This window comes from Loxodonta africana, chromosome 22, assembly GCF_030014295.1.
Source record: "Loxodonta africana isolate mLoxAfr1 chromosome 22, mLoxAfr1.hap2, whole genome shotgun sequence".
Classification (NCBI taxonomy): domain Eukaryota; kingdom Metazoa; phylum Chordata; class Mammalia; order Proboscidea; family Elephantidae; genus Loxodonta; species Loxodonta africana.
In genome coordinates this window covers 14,973,479-14,994,744 of record NC_087363.1, presented here as the reverse complement: position 1 = coordinate 14,994,744, position 21,266 = coordinate 14,973,479, and the positions used below count along the sequence as shown (strand labels likewise).

At 39.8% G+C, this 21,266-nt stretch overlaps 1 protein-coding gene across 2 annotated transcripts in view; it reads right to left on the bottom strand.

Annotated features, from left to right (window-relative positions):
• The window catches only part of DENND6A (DENN domain containing 6A), a 73,016-nt gene that overhangs the window by 36,487 nt on the left and 15,263 nt on the right, over positions 1 to 21,266 (bottom strand). For both annotated transcript variants that reach the window (XM_003410046.4, XM_023547595.2), the window contains 3 exons: positions 8,549 to 8,587; positions 8,406 to 8,448; positions 2,293 to 2,405 (listed from right to left, as the gene is read on the bottom strand). In XM_003410046.4, coding sequence (XP_003410094.1) covers positions 2,293 to 2,405; positions 8,406 to 8,448; positions 8,549 to 8,587 — 195 coding nt within the window. The remainder of the gene's footprint in view (positions 1 to 2,292; positions 2,406 to 8,405; positions 8,449 to 8,548; positions 8,588 to 21,266) is intronic.

Below are 21,266 nucleotides of genomic sequence, written 5' to 3'. Positions count from 1 at the left end.
AAGTCAGATCATTCCCCCTAAAACTCACTCAGCTTATGTTCTTTATTCATATCTGTGATAATTAATGGAATTTAGAAACAATCAAATTCTGTGTTTTCTCCAGAGCTATGTTTAGTTAAAAAAAATTCTGCCTCCAATTTTGAGTTTGTAAAGGGGTTAGTCTTTTTTAAAAATGAGGTGTATTAACACAGAATTTCAAGAGAGAAAATAAAAGGCATCAAATGCCAATCTAAATCTTATACTGTCAACTGTATTTTATCCCAATAATAATGCATGAGTCAGAATTGACTCAATGGCAGTGGGTAGTGGGTTAATAATGCAACATAGTATCTGAGAGATAATTACATTTCAAAACGCTTAAGAAGCTTCTATATTGTAACAGGATAAACTTTGGCCCTGTTACTTATTTCTGATTGTTATTCTTTAAACAAATACTTATTGACCACCTACTTTGAACAAGGCATTGTGACAGAAGAAAAAAAGATGCATAAGATGTAGTTACTTAGGGAGGTTACAATCTAGGAGGGATAAGAAAAGCACAAAAATGACTACTAGGTAATAGGAGGGCAGGTGCCATGAAGAAAGCCAAGAAGGAAGAGGTTATCTCTGTCTAAGGGGATCAGTAATCACGGAGGCAGCCATTTCTGAGTTGGACGTGAAAGGATGGATATGATTTAAGCAAAGACAAAAACGAAGCCGTTCCAGGTTTAGAGAGCCGAGAGTCTGGGCAAAAACACTCAGAGACAGGAAAGTAAGAGCTATTTCAGGAAAAAGCACAGAGTTCAGTTTGGCTAAAATGGTACATGTACAGAAGGGAAATGAGGCTGGAAACTAGAAAGGTAAGGGGTCTTATATTGGAAGGCCTAAAACGTGAGGACGAGGAAGTAATATCATTAGCTCTTTATTCATTAAGTAACAGGTGGTCATTGTAGATAACATATATATATAATGTATGTACACTTTGGTTGACAACACATTGGTATAAGATACATTGCACTGGAAAAAACAAGTGGGATGTCCTTAGGGAAATTTCTTATCCTCAATAAACCTGAATTTCCTCACCTCCAAAAGGAACTCTCTCAGAGCACTGTAAGGAAGGTTAATAATATACAGAGAACCCTGGTGGCGCAGGCAGCCCTGGTGGCACAGGGGTTAAGAGCTCGGCTGCTAACAAAAAGTTGGCAGTTCAAATCCACCAGCCGCTCCTTGGAAACCCTATGGGGCAGTTCTACCCTGTCCTATAGGGTCACCATGAGTCAGAATCAACTCGACGGCAATGGGTATGTTTTTTTCTGTTTGTTTATGTGCTTGTTAATGCAGTGCCTGAAATACAGTAAGCTCTAATAAATAAATAAGGCTATTATTATCTTTGGTTGAAAGAATATGGATGGCTATAAGGTATTTCATGAGCTGGAATCCACCTGACAGCAACTAACAACAACAATGAAATATTTCATGGGTAGCATCATTGCAAAGAAGAGCCCTGGTGGTGCAGTGGTTAAGTGCTTGGCTGCTAACCAAAAGGTCAGCAGTTGGAACCCACCAACAGGTCTTTGGGAGAAAGATGTGGCAGTCAGCTTCCATAAAGATTCACAGCCTGGGAAACCCTATGGGGCAGTTCTACTCTGTCCTACAGGGTCACCATGTATCAGAATCCACTCTGCGGCAAACTAGGAGAGGATTCCCACCATTAGTGGAAACAAGGAGGTAAACTGTAAAAGGTGATTTCAGGCAAATGGTGTCAAGTTCATATTGGATCTGCTGATAGGACACCCAGATGGAAATGTTCCCTGTGTAATCAGAGATGAAAACATAGAATTTCAGAGAGAAAAACAAAGATTCTGGAATCATATAATTATTAAAACTGTCTTAATAAACAATAACTGTAAAAGTTTGTTTTAAAAAAATAAAAAAGGGACAACTGCAATGCTATCATAAAGTTCGTAGAGATTACCACAGGCGGGAGCTACTTCCATTCTAGGTGATATTTACTGGTATAGCACCACCCCATGCCCACATCTAAAATAGTTATTAACAAATGAAATTACCTCAACATTCTAACCCACTTCTATAACTCTCAATGGGATTATGTTTCATAATATGTATTCAGTAATTCTGTAGTCTTTTGTTCATATGCTGAATCTTTATGAATTAGACTCATTTAGGAAATCCAGCTGTATACTACAGTAACAAAACAAAAGCAAATATTTCTGAATGCTATTTGAGGTAACTGAATAACTGAGTTCTAAAGTTTCCTTGCACATGGACATTTTTCTATTACTACTTTCCAACCTTTAAGTAAACTGGTAAATCTTTGTCAAATTGATCCAGGAGACAATGCAGTGACATCCTCCGCCCAGAAGACTGTCGAAATCTAAAACAAAACTGGGTATCTCCAAGACAACCTAATGAAAACAAAAATGAAAGAAATTAAGGATAGTTTAGTTTAACAATTATTTATGCAGCTTCATCAAATTTTAGAGCTGAAAGGGATCCCAGCAATGATTTAAACCCATTCTGTCATGTTTTAGAGAAGAAAAAGGAAATCCTGAGAATTCATGCATCTTGCTCAAAATCATCTTTGCCTGTTAGAGGCAAAGCCAGAAGTAAAACATGTATCTTAATTCCTAAGTCCCTTTACTCTCTTTTCTATTCCATTTTGCCCATGTAATTTTTTTTGCAAACTGTTTTCACAAAAGTTGACTCAAACAGAATAATGAGCAAAAGATGTCAAACAAAAAGATCAAATACTGTTTGACTCTATTTATATAAAGTTTTAAAAAAAAGCAGACAAAACTACAGTGTTTAGGGATTCATGGTCGGGTGATAAAACTGTAAAGAAAAGCAAGAAACTTATGACTATAAGAGTCAGGATCGTGGTAACGTTTGGAGGAGGATGGGAATAGTGGTTGGGAGGGGGCTTGAGGAAGTACGTGAGGTGCTGGCAAAGTTCTATTTCTTGACCTTCTGTGTGTGTGTGTGTTTTAATTTCTACTGAATTTTGAATAAAAAAAAAAAGACATAAAATAGAAGACTCGGAAAAAGCCTAAGTGATGATTATGAGGGTGAGAAGGGAAAAACATTAACGAAACAGTGAAGTGGTAACTTTGGTAAAGAGTAAGACAGTACACAATACCGGGGAAGTTAGCACAACTTGACCAGGGCAAAGTCATACAAGATGTACTGTTTAATGAGAAACTAATTTGCTCTGTAAACTTTTACCTACATCATAATAAAAAAAAGAAAGAAAAAGCCTAAGTAATAGATTTACTACTTTAATCATTTTTTAAAAAATCATTTGTTTTACTTTAATCATTTTAGCAAATCTCTTAAAACATGTAAACCTCACCTAAACTAAATGTCAGGTACTAATTACACAAAACCATAAATACTCTAAAAAGTAGCCTATTAAAAATACATGAAGTAGCTTGTTATTCAAATTCTTCTTGGTTACTATATTTAGAATAACAGAGAAAATATTGACGTTGTCAAGGATTTCATTTTACTCGGATTCACAATCGATGCCCATAGAAGCAGCAGTCTAGAAATCAAATGACGTATTGACTGGGCATATTTGTTGCAAAAGATCTCTTTAAAGTGTTAAAAGCAAATATGTTACTCTGAAGACTAAGGGTTCACTATACCCAAGTCAAGGTATTTTCAACCGCCTCATATGCAGCAAAAGCTGGACAATGAATAAGGAAGACCGAAGAAGAACTGATGCATTTGAATTACAGTGCTGGTGAAGAATATTAAAAATATCACGGACTGCCAGAAGAACACATATATCTGCCTCGGAAGAAGTACAGCCAGAATGCTCCTTAGATGCGAGGATGGCCAGACTTCATCTTACATACTCTAGACATGTTATCAGGAGGAACCAGTCCCTGGAGGAGGACATCATACTCGGGAAAGTAGGGAGTCAGCAAAAAAGAAGGCCCTCAAGGAGATAGACACAGTGGCTGCAACAATGAGCTCAAATACAGCAACGATTGTGAGGATGGCACAGGACCGGGTAGCATTTCGTTCTGTTGTACATAGGGTCGCTATGAGTCGGAACTGACTCAATGGCACCTAACAACAACGACAAGGTTATATTAAACATGCAATGAGCTCAAGCCTTTTATTATTACTTATTATTACATTCAGAAGTACTTCCATTTCTTTAGCATAAGAAGTTCTCAAGAAAGAAAACAGAAACCCAACAATATGTTTAAATTTTAAAAAAAGCAACTGAGTATGTACTAGGGATCCTCCAGAATGCACAACCAGATGCAATTACAGAAACCGGGATTTCTTTGGTGGCGGAGGGGATGAGTGAGCAAAGCAAAGTGGAGGGTGGGACAATTCAGTTCTTTTACTTGTTAGAGCAGAGAGCTTAAAATTAACAAGGCAAACAAATGAAACCTGAGATAATGGGAAATATTCTGTGATACAGGTATAGTATTATTTTATTCAATGAATGTATATCCTGATGATTCATTTTTTCTCTTTAAAAGACATTTAAATCTGAAAGAAAAAGAAAGGAAGAGAGAGAAAAAGAGAAAGGAAGGAAGGAAGCCCACAGAGAAGGACACACTAGAGCAGGAAATGTGCACCAGAGCACCCATGTATCTTAAGAAAAGGATACAGCATCTACAAAGTGTAAGGACTGCTGAGCTTTGTGGAAGGGAGGTAATGAAGCTCCCGCAGCCTCAAATCTCTACCCACTTGGCTCCATACCCAAATCAAGGGCATGATGTGAGAACCTTCCAATGACCTGCTGCACACCTCAAACTGTAAAGAGTTGATCAGGAAGCTAGTTCACTTGGTCAAAAAGGCTTCTGGCATAGTGTCTTTGTGAACCGCAAGATAAGTCGTCCTCATTTTATACCTCAGGGTTCTGTCCCCCCGAGTTCAGTTACACGAAAAGTAACTGAAAAAATATCAACCCCTATTTGGTTAGTCCTTCGTTCTCCGTCTTGACCTCACCACTGATGGAAAGAAGGTAAATCCAGAGACAGAAAGTAGATTGGTGGCTGCCTCGGGCTGGGAGAGTAGGAGGAAACAGGATACAGGGTACTTTTTGGTGATTGTGGTGATGGCTGCACAACTCTGTGAATACAGTAAAACCCATTAAACTGTACATTTTATATGGGTGAATTGTTCAGTATGTCAATTATATCTCAATAAATCTTCTTTACCTCAATCAAAAATCAAACACCTTTTTTTTTTTTTAAAAAAAAAGGCTGTCTGAAAAATGCCCCTCAGATCACAGGGTTCTTAACTCACTGGTCTCTGTACCAACAGCTCATTCAAGTAAGGAGCACATCCTTTCAACCACAGCTCCTCCTATATGAATACCATGTGGTAAGCCAGGAAGCAATCTCCTCCCGTTTTAAAACTGTCAAGGACAAGAGAGTACTTTGCAAGCTTCCTTTACCTCTACAGCTCAAGCTGAGACTGCAAAGCTACAGGTAAACTTGTACCAACGATATCATTCAAAGACTTAAGGAAAAAACTTCAATTTTTTTCTCTGAAGGTAACCCACTGAAAAACCCACTGCCGTCAAGTCAACTCCAACTTACAGCAACTCTTCAGGACAGAGTAAAACTATTCCATAGAGTTTCCAAGAAGCAGCTGGTGGGTTTGAACTACCAACCTTTTAATTAGCAGCCGAGCGCTTTAGCTACTCACCATGACGGCTCCTCTGAAGGTAACAGACAAACTTTAAAAGATTATTTCTACATTAGCACAAACACAGCTATAGAGTGGATAAGAATGCATAAGACCAAGAAAAAATAAGCTAGCTCCATCTCTTGGCCCTCAGCTCTATGTAATCACTCCCGCTGAGGTTAGGGTGGTTGGGCTGGAAGAACCAAAACCAGTGCTCTTAGACCAGAGCTACTCAAAGTGTAGTCCACGGACTGATGCTAGTCCACAAACTCTTGTTACTGCAAACACACAAACTCAGAGTAAACATTTAGAAACCGTTATAGCATTTGATATTGCCGTGACAAATGTGGATTTCTATTTTGTACTTGTTTTTTTCTTATTTCATTTTTTAATAATTCATTCAAATTGCATTTTATCAGAGTATTGCTCCACAACGTACTGGAAATTAAAAAACCCAAACTGGCCCTTTAACACACATAGCATGAGAGGCAATGCTTCAGCCCCTGGGAAGCGTAAAGTATTTGATGACACCCCTGCTGTTTACAGAGGAGAAATTATGCTGAGACTAATACTGCCTATGCACGAAGTCCATTCAGAACAAGGGTAATCTTTTCCTCAGATTCATCATTGCTTCAAACTCTCTGTTAATGTTGTTTTCTCTCTAAACATGCTTAAATGTCCTTGAGGACCCACTGCAGGTAAGCCTCGAGAATACCACATCTAGATGATGCTAACGGTAAAAAAGAAAGAAGAAAAAAATCTGACAAATACTTATCAGAAGAAAGGCACACTAAACTAAGGTTCCTAAAGATAATAGCCATCATTCAAGAAGAAACTGAAACCTAACACCGAACTAAACAAAATGTTTTTCTAAAGTCACAAGAATCCTAAGGTGTACTGGGGTGGGTGGAGGACGAGGGAAGAGGCTGGCAAGCCATGTCACTGGAAATCTCAAGAGCAGTTTTCTTTACCTTGACAGCCAACCACGCGGTCTAAAATGTTGCTTTCCTTTTTTAAGTGTACACCATGGAAACGAAATCTTGTTTATGACTCTCTTCTGAAGACTGCTTTGCTGTGCCCACACTTCCTTCCATAGCAGTAAGGGCCATTTTGGGAAAAATTAAATTCATTACAAGGCTGGCACAATAATCCTAACTTTCAGTTAATATATACATAAGAGAAACAAACTGAATAATCACAACTGGGAACACTGATCTCAAACACATACAAAACACACAGTCTCTTGACTGTCTAGATTCATGTTCATCTGTTAAAATGGCAAGATGCCTGCTTTCAAGACAGTGTGTCGACTTTACTTGTAAGTACCAACCGTACTTAGGTGAAATGAATCACACTTCATTTGATGTGCAGCTTATAAAAAGGTATTACAAAACATCCGTGGGTCATTCATATGCCTAAACTCCTCCTATATAAGCTCTGATTTACACAGGTTTATGCTTGAGTTTAACTTCCGACAAGAAAACAGCTTATGGAGAGACTGACTATAAAATTAGAAATAAAAAAGCCTATCCAAACACCATACAATTAACTTCTCAGCCTTGATGCCCAGGTGAAGAGGCAAAAAGAGAAGAAGCCACGATAATCAGCTATGATCATAAAGAGAAGAGTGTGCAGTATAATCCACTGGAAATCATACAAAGTCAGTTCATCCTGCAATCCATACAACCCAGCCTACCCTGAGTCCAAGAAACCCAATCCAATACTCACTACATTCAGAATTACACGTGGGGATATTTAAAGAAAATGCTAACTGAAGCAAGGGTAGACCGTACAAGACCTCCCTATCATCATTTTCATTAACAGGCAGAACATACTGGAAGAGTCTAGTAATTCCAAGTCAGAACTGGAGTCCTACTGGAATCTCTCAAAGGCAATAGCTGATACACCAAGGCATTACTTTTCTTTTACATATTTCACAAAAGGTGAGCTTCAAATATATAGGAAAAAAAAACCAGAAGCATTTATAAGGAGAAAATTATAAAAAAAAAAAAATTAAAACGTCATATTTCCCAAATCAAATTAACTGAACTACATCAACAGGATATTAGAAGTAATCACAAAAGAAAAGAGAAATGAGTGTCTGTGTGTGGTCCAAGAAGTTTAATGTTCTGGTCACTGTAAGCCTGCAGAGCTGTTTTGAAAGTGGAACACAGGAGGTAAGCTGAAAGATTTCAACAATTAGGACCACACAAATGGAGAGTTTGAAAAAGACCAGCAAAACTACGCTTAAAAATAATAGCAAACACTTACATGGTGTTTTCTATGAGCCAAGTAAAGCCAAGTATAAGCTTTACATACATTAACTCACATAAACTACTGCAAATAACTGATGGTCATGCTTCATAACCAGATTTACACCCTACTTTTCTTTTTTTTTTCTTAGCCTGACTGCTTTTAGAGTTCTTGGCAAGCTCTCAAACCCTGAACTAAAAGTAAATGACTGCGAATCACTCAAACATACGTATGTCACTGATTTTCAATCTCCTCATCATTTCAAAAGAATATTGTGCGCTGATGTTTTACCAGTTATTTTAAAAGCTGAATTAAACAAAAGCAACAATGACACGACCAGGTATCATAAAACTAGGCGTCAAAATCACTGACCTGTTGGGCTGAAATTTGAGTTTACGTGCTAATATGGTATATTTCAATTAATTTTCACATATTAAGAGTATAATCAGTATTCTTAGTATAAAATTCAACAGAAACTCCACATGAAAAATAGTTACCTGAATTTGAATCTGGAAAAGACAAATAGCAAATATTGGTTTTCTGAAAAAGAAAACAAAAGCTATATATGCTGAGACACACACACCAATAAAACAAACAAAAATACATGAGCAGACTGTACAGAGCAGAATTTTGTACTTACTTCTTTATCAGTAAGCTTGGAATGCTGAGGATAAATTACCTGAAAGAAAAGAGTTAAATTTTGTTAGACAAATGTATTGGGTGTATACTGTAAACACCAGTACGTACTTCTAAGATAAGATATACTGGCTGTGATCAAATAGGTTTAAGGAATAGTTCACAGACTTTAACAGTAAACAAGGCATAAATTCGGAGAATTAAGTAGAATTTACATTAGGTAAAAGAATGAAGTTGGGTCCCTACCTCATACCATATATGAAAATTAACTCAAAATTGATCAATGACCTAAATGTAAAAACTAAAACCATAAAACTCTAAGAACAAAATAGGGGTAAGGTTTCAGGACCTAAATTTTCAACAATGGATTCTTACATATGACACCGAAGTACAAGCAAAAAAAAAGGTAAAATCAATAAACTGGACTTCATCAAAATAAAAAACTTACGCATCAAAGGACTTTACCAAGAAAGTGCATGGGTATGGCTATTATCAGAAAAATAGAAAACAACAGCTGTCAGTGAGGATGTGGAGAAACCAGACCCGTCATCTACTGCTGGTGGTAAAATGGTGCAGCCACTGTAACAAATAAGTTTGGCAGTTCCTCAAAAAGACTTACCACATGACCCAGCAATTCCACTCCTAGGTATACACCCAAAGTCCAAAAGCAGAAACACAAAGAGATACTTGTACGTCAATCTTCACTGCAGCACAACAGCCAAAAGATGGAAAGAACCCAAGTGTCCATCAACAGATGAAAGGATAAACACAATGGGATATTACTCAGCCATAAAGAGAAATGATGTTCTGACACATGGATGAGCCTTGGAAACATTATTCTGAGTGAAGTAAGTCAGACAGCAAGGACAAATACTGCATGATCCCACTTATATAAACTCTCTAGAACAGGTAAATGCAGAGAAACCTAAGTTTATTAGTGGTATCAGGGGCAGGTGGCAGATATGGTTGAAATGAATAAAAAGGAAATAATTATTTGCAGGCCATTTCCCACTATAAAGCCTATCCTAACTCTCTCCAATTCCTTTACATAATCATAAAGCACTTTCCAAGACAAGTAGGTTTAGTGCCTGCAGTGACCACATCCACCTTCTGAGGCAAACTCCCAAAGCCCCTACAAAGTAAGCAGGACTAGGTCTAACCAGCCTCTGCAGGAACAGCAGAACTGCCCCAAAGGGTTTCTAAGGAGCAGCTGGGGGATTTAAACTCCTGACCTTTTGGTTAGCAACTGAACTCTTAACCACTGTGCCACTGGCTCCCTCTGCAGCAATAAACTAGTAAATACCAGATCCAAGGGCACCTGCAGACCACCCAGCTGCCTAGAAGTGGCTGGGTGTGAAAATTCTGCCCAAAAGAATACTGGTGCTCAAGTGGACCAACAGATTCTCTTGGGAATGTGAAAAAGAGGTGCAATTAGGGGCAGCAAATTAGCTACTGGCTGGTAACAAATGGGAGGAAAACCAGCAACACAGAGAGTAACTAACTCCTGTTAATGATAGAGTATTAATGTGGGAATCCATGACTTTCTACTTCTAGGATACATGAGTTTTCCCATTCTCCAGAGCTGCCCAAAGAACTTGAGAATCTTCCATTTCCAGAAACAAAATATAGTAACATCACATTATGAACATTATTAAAGTAGTTTTATAAATTTATCTTAGTCAGTTCTCACAAGAACACTGAGAGATAGACAAGCACCACCCATAGTAGCAATCATCAGCAAGCAATTGCAGCCCTCTGCTCCCCCAGCCAGATGCAGCACATCTTTCTCAATTCAGGGCCATGGCGAAGGGCTATAGAGCTGGTATGTTACATGAAAACCACCCACCATTCCTGGAGTAGAGAGGGGCACCAAGGCCAATACTCTACTTAAAAACTGAAAAACCAAACCTGTTGCCATCAAGTTGATTCCAACTCACAGAGACCCTATAACACACAGCAGAACTGCCCTTAGGGTTCCCAAGGCTGTAATCTTTAGGGAAGCAGGCTGCCACATCTTCCTCCCACAAAGCAGCTAGTGGGTTCAAACTGCCAACCTTTTGGTTTGCAGCTGAGTGCTTTAGCCACTGCACCACTGGGGCTCCTCTCTACCTACTCCATTTTATATCCCATGTAATGACCAACGTGACCATCTCAGCAAGTAAACAATAAATTTATCAAAATGACAAAAAGTAGATACTCAATACTTTTTGACTGACTGGCCTGCTACATTGCTGATGTATAGCAGGCATCTTGTGGTATAGGCAGTAATGCCTCTCCCTCATGTCATCAATTATTTAGACCAGTGATTTTCAAACAGAACACCAGGTGCCTTAGGGGTCACGTGGTGGTGCCAAGAGGCCAAGAGGGGCTAAGAGTCAGGCTCCCCACATATACACGCACAACTTAGTCTTCCCTACATACCTGGCAGTATGACTCAGAATTCTGTAAACTTTGCAAATTCCCAGTATACAGTTTGCAGTTTTTTTTTTTTCTTTTTTGATGGAAACAAACTCTACATTTTTATGTAGTCAAATCTATAGACTTTTCACTTGTGATTTCTCTTTCTGTTCTTACTCTTAGAAAGGCCTCCCCCAACCGCCTAACAGTTAAATCCTTATTTTCTAAAGCATGGCACACATGCCAGTGGAGATATTATATGGTACACAGACTTTTTATTAGTTTTATGTACTTATTTTAAGGTATATTAGGAAAAAAAATACCTAACACTCAAAACCAACATATCATGGATACTACTGCTTAAGACATGGCTTAGTAAAAAATAGGAGGGCTATTAAATAAATATTAAATAACTCTGGACATGTAATCAGGAGGGACCAGTCCCTGGAGAAGGACATCATGCTTGGTAAAGCAGAAAATCAAAAAACCAAACCCACTGCCGTTGAGTCAATTCCGACTCATAGCGACCCTATAGGACAGAGTAGAACTGCCCAACAGAGTAGAACTGCCCAATAGTTTCCAAGGAGCGCCTGGTGGATTTTGAACTGCTGACCTCTTGGGTAGCAGCCGTAGCACTTAAGCACTACACCACCAGGGTTTCCTAGTAGAGAGTCGGTGAAAAAGAGCAAGACCCTCAATGAGATGGATTAACACGGTAGCTGCAACAGTAGGCTCAAGCATAACAATAGTTATGATGGTGCAGGACCAGGCAGTGTTTCATTCTGAGATATACAGGGTCACTATGAGTCAGAACTGACTCGAAAACACCTAACAACAACAACATTAAATAAGTAACTGAATAAATAAAAATTAAATAGTACAGATAAAACAGGTAATTTCTGAAATTTGAGCAACAACAATCAACATTTTTGCATATTTTCTTCTAATTCTTTATGGGCCTTTCCTTCATTTAATTCTGAGCTAGAGCTCAAATTAGATTTTTTCTTCAAGTTGCCAATTTTCCCAATATTTGTTCCAAACAGACTATTCCCCGTTGATATGTGATAATCTACTATCATCTTTAATAAATCTTTCTGCCTACTATTCACATTCTAGGAAACCCTGGTGGCATGGTGGTTAAGAGCTATGGTTGCTAACCAAAAGGTCGGCAGTAGGAATCCACCAGGTGCTCCTTGGAAACCCTATGGGGCAGTTGTACTCCGTCCTATAGGTCCACTACGAGTCGGAATCGACTGGACAGCAATGGGTAATGGGTATTCAAATTCTCTATCATTCTATGCAACAATTACCATCCATGCAACTACTACTTAATCATTATTCCAATGTTCTCCATCTTTATGAATTTTGATGGTACATGAATACTTTTGTGCATTCAGATACACATGACTTTAAATGATCCTTCAAGTTTCCTCCAAATGCCTTTTCCTTCTCCCCTTTGCATCTCAATTTCTTTTCCTTTTCCCCTCTGCATCTCAATTTCTTCCTTGCCACATCTCTCAGCTTAGACGCTACTTTCCCCAATTCTATTTCTTTTGGAAACTGGATTTCATTCATAACGGGCTTATTGACTTTTTCTTTGCACTTACAGTTTTGTTTTGTTTTTGGTATTCTCTCTCTCCTATTTCTTTTCTATCAGGTGAGCTCCAAACAAAGCTACCCTTTGGTTGCCACCACCTCCTTGTCTCAGCAGGAACTATCTCACTAGTGCTGTTTCAATTGCTCCTTGTGAAAAATGAGAACTGTTAGAACAGCAGCTGCAACGGCAATGGGCTGTTAATCTGGAAGGTACTTCCTTATTTTGTGTAAGCAGCAACTGAGGTATAGGCTGATTAACAATGAGTAACATTTTTGCATATTTTCTTCTAATATTTTGTGGGCCTTCATTTAATTCTGATCTAGAGATCAAATTAATTTTTTCTTCAAGTTGCCAATTTTCCCAACATTTGTTCCAAACAAAAGACTATTTCCCGTTGATATGTGATAATCTACTATCAACTTTAATAAATCTTTCACCAGTTCTCTCTGTAAAGCATGCGCAGGGCCCTGTGCCATCTCTCCACCTCCGCCTCGCCCTGCCAGCTGCTTCTGGGCTGTTTTGCATCTGCAGCTCCTGTAGCTCCTCACCAGCAGTGGCTGAGCTGTCTCCTTCCCAGCCTGTACCTCTGACTCGCTCAAGGTTGAAAACTCTTCAGTAGCTTCCTTAATGTAGTTCACAGTCCCCTACTTAATCCTGCCTCTGCCTACTTCAGCCTCATCTTGCCCCACTCCCTTCCCGGATCACTGGACTTCGGCTCTGTCCACCATGGGGGATATTCCATCAGTGACTCTGGACAGCCCTTCCCCTGCTAATTCCAAAGGATAATTCAGGTCTGAGCAGATACATATATTCTCAGCCTCTCTCTCTTTTACACACACACACACCACTACATTGGGTAACTGGGTCGCCATGTGATTTTGTCTCATGACCACTTCTATTTTTTATTTGTAGAACAAATTTTAACTACAGATGTATTCCTGACTATTTAACCTCTGTCTCTACAACTAATGAGAGCAAGAACCTGGTCTGTTTTATTCATCACTGTATCTCTACATCTCGAACAGTCTCTGGTCCATAGCAGGTACTCAATAAATAATGTTCGGTCAGCTTCGAATTAGTTCCATTCAACAAATCAGAATAATATGTAATCCTTTTTTTATGTGACCTAGATAGCCCTTGCTTCACCTTGAGACTATCTTACCTTGTCATCTTTAAAACAGAAATGGCAAGCTTATAACCATCCCTCCTGACGTTATCAAAATAAAACCACCCCATTTAGCCATATTTTATGAAAATCTCATTACAATTCATTTCATGTAGTTTTGCTGGTCTGATTCATACTGGCAAATTTAGTGGCCTATAACAGCTTAATCTTAAAACTCTAAAATCGGTTTTATGTGAGTATCCTTCAGATTTTTACTTTCTGCAATTAAAATATCAACTCAAAAACAAACACACAAAATTTCATCCTTCATTACACAAAGAGATCAGTGGTTCCTTTGAACTTTTATTTCCTGTGGTTTAAAATACCAGCATGACAACATAGAAAAAAAATATCTTTTACCCATATACATGAGTAAAAAAAGTACCTTAAAAACATGTAACATGGGTGTATATATATATTGTGGTACAGTGAATTACTTAATATGGCCCTTCTTGCCACTCACAGTCTTGTGAATCCCACAAAATGATTGGGTGGGACTATGCAAATAAGGTACTCATGGCCCACCAAGGGGATTGGACAGCTTGTTAATAATGCAAATAAGGTACATGGAACCCTTGAGGGGTGGGACCATGTAAAAGATGTATGGAACCCTAAAGAGGGATTGGTCAGTTTTGCCATTCCCTAGGCTTAACATGAGCCATCCAGAGGCAAGAAGAGGGGGAGTTCACTACTAACAATAAGAAGAGCCAGGAGTGAAGCATATGCTTTGGACCCAGGATCCCTGAGCTGAGAACTTCCTAGACCCAGGAGACAGAGATAGCTGTAACATCAGAGAATATGTGGGACAGCAAGCAACAGAGGCAAGTGCAGCAGAGAAAGGAACAGAGCCAGGAGACGATGCAGTGGGCTTCCTGGCCCATGGGGCAGGAGAGCTGAGCACCTTCAGATAGGAGGCTTGCTGGCAGAGTATTGTGCCTCCAGGCACTTATCAACAGAGCTAAAAGCGCTTTGTAACACCTGCTCAAACAGGGCCGAGGGTATACAGGAGTCTGTCCTCAGGGGGCCCAAGAGGCACCCTACAAGGACAAGAGAGTTGAGAGTTGTCCTGCACTGAAGAAGGGAGACTTTGCCTACAGGCTTCCTGATCCTGATCCCGATCCCCAGTTGTAGTCTGTAGTCTGTTGATCCTGATCCCAGACAGAAACTGGTACTTTCCTAATAAACCCCATAAGTATGTCTGTGAGTTCTGTGTGGCCACTGCAACGAATTACCGAACCCAGCAGAGAAGTAGAGTGTCGTGGGAGGGATGGTTGATGTCAGAATTGGTAAATAGGTTGGAGAGAAGAGGCACGTCTGACCTCACAGGAATCAGCTTTGGGCTACTGTTGCTCATGATGATTCTCTCTCCTCCCCTTTGTGAAGTTAGCCTAGGTCTGATGCCACGCCATTTTTACATATATGCATGTGTTTGTATTTCAAGAGCTTATATTTTATACATATATATAGATAGATACAGATAACCTGTTGCTGTTGAGTCAATTCCAATTTCTAGCAACCCCAAAGGACAGAGTAGAACTGCCCCACAGGGCAGGTGGCGGATTCGAACTGCCAGCCTTTTGGTTAGCATCCAAGCTCTTAACCACTGTACCACCATGACTCCATAGATACATATACATACACAAATTTAAGTAAGCTAAAAGGATAAAAGAAGTACATAACTTACCAAGTCTGCCTTTTAGAAGTTCTGGACTGGACTGCTAAACAGTATTTTAGAATTTCATTTTAATAGACCTTGTTTCTGTTTGGACTACCCAACGGTTGGTCGGTTTGTCTGTTTTGGTCCCTTTATTGTAAAATATACATAACAAAACGCTTGCCATTTTTAACATTTTTAAGTGTAATTCAGTGACATTGATTATATTCACCATGTTGTGCAACCATCACCACTAAGCCAAAAAAAAGAAAAAAAACCCAAACCCATTGTTATCGAGTCAATTCCAACTCATAGTGACCCTATAGGACAGAGTAGAACTGCCCCATAGGGTTACCAAGGAGCAACTGGTGGATTCAAACTGCCAACCTTTTGGTTAGCAGCTAAGCTCTTCACCACTGTGCCACCAGAGCTCCCCATCACCACTAACCAAAACCAAACCCACTGCCTTTGAGTCAATTCTGACTCGTAGCGACCCTAGAGGACAGAGTAGAACTGCCCCACAGTTTCCAAGGAGCGCCTGGCAGATTCGAACTGCCAACCTTTTGGTCAGCAGCCGTGGCACTTAACCACCACGCCACCAGGTTTCCCCATCACTACTAGCCATCTCAAAATCACCCCAAACAGAAAGTCAGCACCCCTTAAGCAATGTCTCCCCATTTTCCCCTCCCCTAGTCCCTGAAAACCCCCAATAAAGTCGTCTGTATGCGTTTGCCTATTCTAGGCGTTTCATGTGAGTGTGGTCATACAGCATTGCACCTTTTGTTTCTTAGTTTAACCAGCATCATGTTCCCAAGGTTCGTTCATGTGGCAGAATATATGAAAACTTCATTTGTCTTTACGGCTGAATAGCATTCAGTTGTATGGATATACTACATTTTCATTTGTTGATGGACACTTGGGTTGTTTCCACCTTTGGCTGTTATGAACAGTGCCTCAAAGACTATTGGTGTACAAGTCCCTGCTTTCAAGTCTTTTGGATACGTGCCTAGGAGTGGAATTGCTGAGTCACATGGTAGATGTATTTTTAACTTTTTGACAAACTGCCAAACTGTTTTCCACAGCAGCTGCACTACTTTACATTCCCACCAGCAATGGATAAGGATTCCAATCTCTTCACATCCTCGCCAACGCTTGCTGTTTTCCATTTTTCTGATAAACAACCTAGCGGATATGAAGTGGCACCTCATTGTGGTTTTGATTTGCATTGCTCTAATGATTAATGAAGGTCCCTGGGTGGAGCAAATGGTTTGTGCTTGCCTACTAAGATAAAGGTTGGCAGTTTGAACCTACCCAGCACTATAGAAGGCCGGCCTAGCAATCTGTTTCCATAAAGATTACAGCAAAGAAAATCCTATGGAGTAGTTCTACTACACACAGGGTCATCATGGGTCAGAATTCACCTAATGGCAACGGGTTTGGTTTTTTTTTTTTAACAACTAATAACGCAGTGTTTAAGTACCTGGCTGCTAACCAAAAGGTCAGGGGTTCAAATCCTTCCGATATGATGGTCTCCTTCCGTAAAGATTACAGCTTTGGAAACCTTAGAGGCAGTTCCACTCTGTCCTGCAGGTTCGCTATTAGCTGGACTCCACGGCAAAGAGTTTAACAGGTAATGACGTGGAGCATCTTTTTGTGTGCTTACTGGACACACGCGTATTGTATTTGGAGAAATGTCTATGCAAGTCCTCTGGGGTTTACATTAATTTTAGCCGAAGAATCTGATCTCTGTCCTTGATTCCTAAAAGATAACCTGTAAAACCTTGTAATTTCTCCAATGATTGAAGTATCTTTGATGAGGTCTTCAGACCACACCTGAGGTATGCAAATGAGGTGACTCAGGTGGGGGCTGGCCAGGACAGAAAAGACCACCTCATGATACCGGCTGACCTCGGGAGAGATGGGCTGATTCAATCAATCATGATTACGTAACGATGCCCCAGTGAAGGCTCTGGACACAGATGCTCCATGGACCCCCTAGTCAGTGGAAGACACTGATGAATGCAGAAGGGTAGCACATCCCTTTTTGGGACATGGAAGCTCTGAGTTGGAGCCCTCCCAAACCTCACCCTGTGCATCTCTTCATTTGTACCCTTTTTGTTATAATAAAACTGCCAGTAAGTGGCCAGAGACACCCTGCTCTGCCAGTAAGCCTCAGCTGAAGGCACTCAATTTTCTCACTCCGTGGGCCAGGAAGCCCACTGCACCATCTCCTGCTGGTCTCTTGTGTCTACTGCCATTTTTCTGCCCCTGGTTCTCACCATCTTCAGTGTTACAGCTTTCTCTTTCTCTTGGTCTCCTGGTTCCAGGAGCTTCTCAGCGAAGGGAATCCCAGGTCCAAAGGATGTGCTCTGCTCTTGGCCCTTCTTCCTTGGTGGTGGTGAAGATCCTCTTTCCCGCCTCTGGGATGGCTCATTTTAAACCTCACGGGATGGCAAAACTGACCAATCCCCTTGGGAGGCCACAACTACCTTATTTGCACAGTCCACCCAATCACTTGGGTGGGAGTTACAAGATCATGGTAAGAAAGGCCACACAAAAGCCATCCACAGCACCACAGCCAGTTAGTGATTGCCAGGGGCTGAGGGAGGGGGAAATGGGCACACGGCTTCCTTCTGGAGTGATGAAAATATTCTGGAATTAGATCATAATGATGTTGCATAACTGTGACTATACTAAAAGGATGAGTTTTATGTATGTCAATTACATCTCAATTAAAATATATATAGGTAAAAAATAAAAAAAAACAAACCCACTGCCGTCAAGTTGATTCCGACTCATAGCAACCCTATATGACAGAGTACAACTGCTCCATAGGGTTTCCAAGGAGCAGCTGGTCAATTTGAAAAACTGCTGATCTTTTTGGTTAGCAGCTGAGCTCTTAACCACTGTACCACCAGGACTCTGTATGGTCTTTAAGGTTCTATTCAATTCTCACTTTCCACAGGAAGTTCTCACTTAGTTTCTGGATGTCTCATTTGGCATTCAGCATCTACTGACTGCTCTTATTTATCTTTTCACTTAAATTCCTAGAAAGCAGGCATTTTTATATCTTCATCTTTTGACTAAGGTACCTAAAAGAATCCTTTGCACATGGTAGGTGCTAAATAAATAAGTTACTATGGCCTACGAAACAGCCTCAGTCCTTCCATTATGGTGATGTTGTTAGGTGCCGTCAAGTCAGTTCTGACTCATAGTGATTCTATGTATAATAGAACGAAACACTGCCTGGTCCTGTGCCATCCTCGCTTCCATTATAGGCACCAACAAAAATCTGATGCCTTCTTCTCCCCTGCACTGACCCTATGTTAGTTATGAAGAACTCTTGCAGTCAGGCAGGAATTCACTGAATGAGTAATACTGATAGAATTCAAATGAACTAGTCCAAAAAGGTGACTTCATTATTTAAGAAAAACTCAATAATTTTAACAGGTAACATTTATCAAGTGCTTCCGTGTGCAGGGCAATGTGCTAGACACACTTGCACTGTGTAAATTAATCCTCACAAAAACACTGAAAAGTGGGAACTATTATCATCCCACTTCAGCATCAGACCATGGTCATGAATTGGTATTAGGACTAGAACTTGAGCCAGGGCCTGCCACTCTCACCTCTTTAATGGCCAATGTAAGTAAAATCACCCGTCCAAAAGAGATCAAGAGTCCAAACCTAGGATTAATCTACAAAGGTGATTTTCACATTCAACAAAGGATTTTGACAGTATACTCACTTTTTACAAGATTTAATCTTCCTAATGATTTTAAAATTCAACTTTAATTCTGTTTATTCCAAGTAGCATGGTAAAAGTCAATTTTTCTAAGTCTCATTCTAACAAATTTATTTTAAAAACAAATTAAAATGTTTTGACAAGTTTATTGTACCTACATTCCCTCTAAGGGGTTTAGATTCAAATTTCACTTAGTAAAAACTCAAGATGTATGAAACATGTTCACTAGAATCCCAGGATATTTACTGGAAGCTGGCTTCACAAACAATGGCAGGTACATCAGTTATAGTCATTACACGAATAATTCTTTTGTAAGGATCAGCACAAAGCTGGTTCCTGCGAAGCAGAGGTTAAGGATGTCCCAAATGTCTAACTTCTCCAAGCTGCTGCACCACTCCATCATCTCTAACGTTAACTACTCCCTCTCACCTCAGTACTCTCTGTCTTTGGGTTCCCTCATTTCCTGCAACCTCTCACAGAACTCACAAACCATACTAAGGAAATGGCTCACGAGGTTTTGGAGGCTGCCGAGTACCAAATTCATGGGTCAGGCGTAAACTTCTCCCTGGCCCTCGGTCTCTGCACTCAGCTTTCTCGCTCCATAGGCCAGAAAGCCCAATGCACCATCTCCTGCAGGTCTCTCCTTCTTCGGTGGTAGTGGGCTCTTCTCTTTTCTCTGGAATTAGCTCTTTTAAGGCAAAACTGACCAATCCCGTTGGTAGGCCACAATTACCCTATCACACAATCACCTAGGTAGGAGTTACATAAAGGCCACACACAAAAGTCATTAATGCACCACAGGTATCAGAGCTTCTTACAGAAACTGAAGCTGGAAATGAGCAGTCTTCACAGCAGCATCACTCCATGAAATGTGAAGTAAGCAAGAAACATGGTGTCATAATTTCTGCAATTTCAAATGAGCTTACTTTTAATTATCTTTATCTGCTTTCTTCTTGTGTAAATAAAAAACTCAGTTGCCAAGAACCACTGCAATTGTTTTTTCAGTCCTAAATCCAAATCATCTTTGAGATTTTCTATTCACCCCTGAATGCAAATACTCAGATCTACAAGCCTTTTCCCACCGTGGCCACTGTTTTTTTCCTGGTCCAAAAATATGAACTGGTCCCTAAAGCCCTGTATATAAAAAAAAGGAATACCTACATTCAAGAAACCTAACACTTATATGTCACTGACATAGGTCACACTAGTTCAGTTACTCTTTTCTCCAAATAGAAGTTGTCTACTGTTCATTTCATAGGAATTTTAAAGCATTTTGCCATTTAAAGGACTATAAAAATGCTAAAAACATCTCATATACAACTCACAAAATGGCCCTAGGTAATAAAGGTTGCCTCCAGTTTAATAATCCACTTAGCATTAGATATAAAGGAGAAGACAGGAATGAAGGTACATCCTCACTCCCAGTAACTGAGGTGTTTAGCTTCAGTTACCACTGCATTTCACATTTCTACTTTGCTTCAATTTTCTCTAAGTATTAAAAAAACTGGTTTAATTTTTTACAAGGATAACATAGTCAAGAAAGAAGGGCTTTGGAGTCAGAAGGACCTGGGTTTAAATTCTAGTTTATTAAGTACGTGATTTTGGGCAAGTTACCTAAGTTTCAGTTTCCTCATTAAAACGGAGGTTAATAATTAGTATTTAAAAATTAGGGTGGTTAAAGGAATTTATGAGATAATACATGTAAGGCTGACCTTCTCTAGTTTTTCTAATTCCCATTTATTTTCCAATTCCCTTAGTAAGAAACTACTAGGAAGCACTAGGCATGAGGACTATAATAATGGAATGAGCACCGGAAAAAGGAATTATTAGGAAGAAATCAAACATCACTGGCCAGTCAGAAGCAGATTTTTTAACTAAGTTATAGGTAAATCAATTATAACAAACTGTCTTTTTAAAGCAGTAGTGCAATCAAAGAAGCAACCCAGGCTCTTAGCCCTGCTTCCTCTATGTAGAATCCACAAAACCCACCAACCATACGTCCACCACATGTCGGTGATAACATGGCCAGGAGCTGCTGAGTGCATGCTATGCGCCAGGCATTGCCCTTGGTGCCTCATACACTTCATTTAATTCTTACAGCAACTCTGTGAAGGTTGGTCCCATTACTCCTGTTTATACAAGAGGAGCTGAAGCATATTCTGAG